The sequence below is a fragment of the Solea solea genome, chromosome 4 (assembly GCF_958295425.1).
Source record: "Solea solea chromosome 4, fSolSol10.1, whole genome shotgun sequence".
Taxonomy (NCBI): Eukaryota; Metazoa; Chordata; class Actinopteri; order Pleuronectiformes; family Soleidae; genus Solea; species Solea solea.
The window spans coordinates 926559-931078 of record NC_081137.1 but is presented as its reverse complement, the minus strand read 5'-3'; the positions used below and the strand labels follow the sequence as shown (position 1 = coordinate 931078).

General features: G+C 42.2%; 1 protein-coding gene across 1 annotated transcript; it reads left to right on the top strand.

Moving 5' to 3' along the window:
* The first annotated feature begins 1340 nt into the window (after positions 1-1340).
* LOC131458567 (olfactory receptor 8G17) lies at positions 1341-2380 on the top strand. Its single transcript, XM_058627742.1, has one exon. It carries the CDS (start codon positions 1341-1343, stop codon positions 2280-2282), a length of 942 nt encoding a protein of 313 aa, XP_058483725.1. The 3' UTR covers positions 2283-2380.
* The last annotated feature ends 2140 nt before the right edge of the window (positions 2381-4520 follow it).

Sequence of the window (4520 nt, the reverse complement as noted above, 5' to 3'; positions counted from 1 at the left end):
GGAAGAGAGGTGATGCTTGTCCATGAAAATAAACCTCTTTACCATGACAGCACAGTTTCTCTTACTGCAAATGTTATTGGTCTTTGTATATTTGACTTCTTATTAAACTATTCTATTTAATCAACACATTTAATTAAGATTTTCTGCAAAATGGAATAGCTTACAACATTTATCTTATTTGCTCTGTTTACATAGCAATGCTGACACCTATTGGTGATTTACTGGTACTACTGCCGTAACAATGACACTCGCAATGGATAAGATAAGGATAATTTAATAGCATTTAATAGAGCCTTGCCGTAACGTATAAATACGGTAATAAAAATCAAAAAATAGTCTCATAGACTGTTTAATATATGACACATGACTTATTTTGACATACAAAGAACCAACTCGTAACCAAAGACTACGCTATGTAAAATTTGAATTTACTTTTATTAGTAACTTTGGTAAGTTTCAGATTTCAATTCATAAATAACATCGATGGAGGGGGCCCCAAAAATACAGTCTGCCTAGTATACAGTAGTCCATTTATTTAATCCGGCTCTGGGCGTCCCCGTCTGTCTTAAAGAAGCTCTTGAAAACCCAGCTCTTCCAAGAGCATCTTCTGTCCTTACCTTTTACCCCGACCCCTGCACGATCTCCTTCTGCATTTGGATTCACCTCAGCACTCTTACCCTCTGTCAGTCCACTGTTCCTATTGAGTGGAGTTCAGTTCTCTGAATCTCTGAAAATCCCTGAATTTCCCGAGGGACTTTGGTGTGGGAGAGTGAGGGATTTCCAAACTTCAGTTTCCTGTTGCTTGAGCCTTTTGAACTGAATACAATCAGCATCAAAACACATGTATGACATCTTCTGAACATGTTCAAGTCTTTATCTCACTGTTATACAGACTTTTTCACGGAAAGGGAAACTGAAGTTTGTAAACCACTCACTCTCCCACACCAAAGTCCATAGAGAAAATCAGAAAATCAATATTAGCTCGATCCACTGCTGCCTCCGTCAGTGAGTTGTCATTTTGTGCTGATGGTGTTTACAGCCACCCTTCATGAGTTAGTTCGTCTGAGTTAACTCTGGCTGTTAACGGTCTCTATGGTAACCGCAAAGGCGACGCAGAGATAGTGTCACGTCCCCTGTTGATGAGAGTTCTATAAAAGCTGAGATCAGGTCGGGTCTTTTGGCAGAAGTTGTTTGAAAGCTCTGATCGTTTGACAACTTCATGAACAGGAAGACGAACAAAAGTAAAAAAAAAACATCATTTAAATGTCAGCGTTTTAACTTGTTTTAGTTTTGATGACAAGCGCTGATCATGAAAACCTCTTCTGTTCTGTTCCAGGCTGATGGAAAACTACACATTCAACAGCATCACCCTGCAGCTGGAGGGGTTGAAGGTCACAGAGGTCTCTGTGTACCCGGTCTTTTTCTTCTTCTTGCTCTCCTACCTGCTCATCATCCTCATGAACGTGGGCATCGTGGTCCTGGTCTTCATTGACGAGAACCTGCACCAGCCCATGTACCTGCTCTTCTGCAACCTGCCCGTCAACGACATCGTCGGGAACTCCATCATGCTGCCGCGGCTGCTCTCGGACATTTTGCGGCCGCCGTCCGAGCGCCTCATCAGCTACTACGAGTGCGTGCTCCAGGCGTTCACCACACACATGTTCGGCACCACGTCCCACACGGTGCTCATGATCATGGCCTTCGACAGATACGTGGCCATCTGCAACCCCCTGCGCTACGCCGCCATCATGACCAACAAGACGGTGGTGAAGCTGACGGCATCTGCCTGGGGCGTGGCCTTTGTTCTGGTCGGGATTTTGCTCGGCCTGACCATCCGGCTGAACCGATGCAGGACTCTGGTCACGAACCCTTTCTGTGACAACGCCTCGCTGTTCAAGCTCTCCTGCGAGAGCGTGTTCATCAACAACATCTACGGCCTCACGTTCACCGTGGTGCTGTTCTCGTCGTCCATCGGCAGCATCGTCCTCACGTACACGCAGATCAGCGTGGTCTGTCTGACAAGCAAGAACAAGTCTCTGAACAGCAAGGCCCTGAAGACCTGCAGCACTCACCTGGTGTTGTATCTCATCATGCTGATCAGCGGCTTCATCGTCATCATCCTGCACCGATTCCCCCAGTACTCAGAGTACAGGAAGCTGTCGGCCATTTTGTTTCACCTGGTCCCCGGCAGCCTCAACCCACTCATTTACGGCGTTCAGTCAAAAGAGATCAGGAAATTTCTGTCGAAACTGTTTCAGCCTAAAAAAGCTGTACCTTTATGATCATTTTAAACACAGCAAATTATGAAAATGGAAGAGTAGAACATTTTAAAGTCAGAATTCTGATTCTAAATTTACTTTTCTTTCTTTCAAAAAGTCTTTTTTACTTGTGGCCTAATACTCCTGTCTGTAAATATGCCAAGAACGTGGCTTCTTTTTGCCTGAATCCTGTACAAAACTGAGGAAAAACCGAAGACAATCAGAAATGTTCAGAAAACATCGCGCTCACAATTATAGCGCTGGACTTTCAGTTTGCATTGTAAACTGTAATTCATTCACAGTTTGTCAATTATAACTTTCCTTCTCTTCGAGTTAAAGAATCAGGAGTTTTATTTCGACCACATCACAAAATGATCTCTGGTGTTTTAGAAATTCTGACGTGAAAGAAAAACTGATTCTCCCACTTTATTTATTATTCTAATTGCTCTTTTCTGAAGTTTAATTATAGTTATGGTATAGTAGATCTTTAAGTGTTCCACCGAAATTTTGACACAGTGTGATCTATAAGGCATTAAAAGTGAGAATCAGTATATATACACATATGTGTGTATAAATATATCAGACGTATTCCGTCTCAAACTGCTTGTGTCATGCACCAGAATGTCCAAAAAGGCAATTCATTTTCTGATTATATCAAGAAATGCTCCGACGTTAATGTTGACCTGCAAACATTTGCTCTTATATCTTCACCTCACCTGCTAATCTAATGTAACCCGAGTGCTGGGATTATCTGTCTGTTTGTACATATATTATATTTGTTGTATGTCTGGCCAACGTCTCGCCCGTCGCTGCTTTATCAACAAGTTTAAATCGCTTCCTCGGAGTCACAGTGAAAATGTCGACTGTATATAAACTGTATTTCACGTGGATGATGTGTGAATAAAACTGAGATTAAATCAAATAAACTGGTGCTGAATGTCGATGAAAGAAAGGTGCTGTGCTGTTTTTCAAAAACAAAAAGAAAGTGCCGTCTTTTACGTCCACAAAACGTGTCCCTGTCCAGTTGGTGGACTCTCATAAATGTCTGTGAAATTTAATTCCCTTAAATCCCAGATTGAAAGTAAAGCTCGGGTTCTTGTTCAGGAACAAACCATCTCTTACTAACGGGGGTTTAACAGGGTCCAGTCCGACCACAAAACACGGCCCACTCTTTTTCATCATTTCCCTGACATGTTTTTTTGTTTTGTTTTTTAAAACAAAAACACTTATTTTATTAACTCTGCGTCAAACGCCACAGCCATGAAGCAGTGGTTGCCGGGCAACAGGTGACCTGTGACGCTGCTGCAGATAAAAATGTGCCGCGTCGGCTCAGGTGAGCGGGCAGGAGGGCGGTGCGTGTGCTGTGTTCACTGACAGCTGACGATGAACCGAACAGGGACGTGAACGGAGACGGGATCATCTCACCGTTAGTGAACAACAACATTTACACTCTTTTAATCATCAGTTAAAATGAAGCTCCGTCTCTTTAGGTTTCTTTGCTTAGAGAGTGTTAAAAGTTGTCTAAAGTGACATAACGACATAAACTGAATATCTTTGACATTTCATCAACCAAACAGATCTCATATCCAGGGTTTTTGCCTCAGTGAAATTCATTTGTGGGGGGTTTTATCACATGTTTGATATAATGAGATTCTTCTTCTTCTTCAAGTCAGGCTTCACTGTTCATACACTTAAATATGTGTCTCTGTAAATGTGTGTGTGTTCCACGTGTTACGCATGTTGTGAGGACCGAAAACTCTTTACACACTTGTTTTCCTGAAAACAAGTGTGTAAACATCAGGTTTGCGTGAAGACATGTTAGCGTCAGTCTGCAGGACGGTGTCATGTCCTCTGAAGTCACAGAAACCAGAGTGTGAGGACATTTTTCTCAGGGTTAAGACCTGCATGATGTCAGTGATGTGTCCTCGCTATCATATAAAAACAAGTGTGCGTGTGTGTGTTTCAGGTAATAGTCATGTACCTTAATCACATGAGGACTTTTCTTCCTCATGGGGACAAAAATCAAGTCCCCTATAATGTCAATTTTTACATTTTAAGGTGAAGACATGTTGTATGAAGTGAGGACATTAAATGTCCTCACTTCATATGGTTTTTAAGTTAAGTTTTTGGCCGGTCCTCACATCTTTAAAGGGCTTTTTGGGGGATTAAGACCTGGTTTTAGGGGTTAGGCATTTAGTTGTGATGGTTAAGGTTAGAGTGTCTTATGTTTGAGTGTCCTCAGTGAGACTGCTGCACGAGTTT

Bases quoted from the DNA above. Each gene is read 5' to 3' on its own strand.
- LOC131458567 (XM_058627742.1), top strand. From the start codon at position 1,341: ATGGAAAACTACACATTCAACAGCATCACCCTGCAGCTGGAGGGGTTG.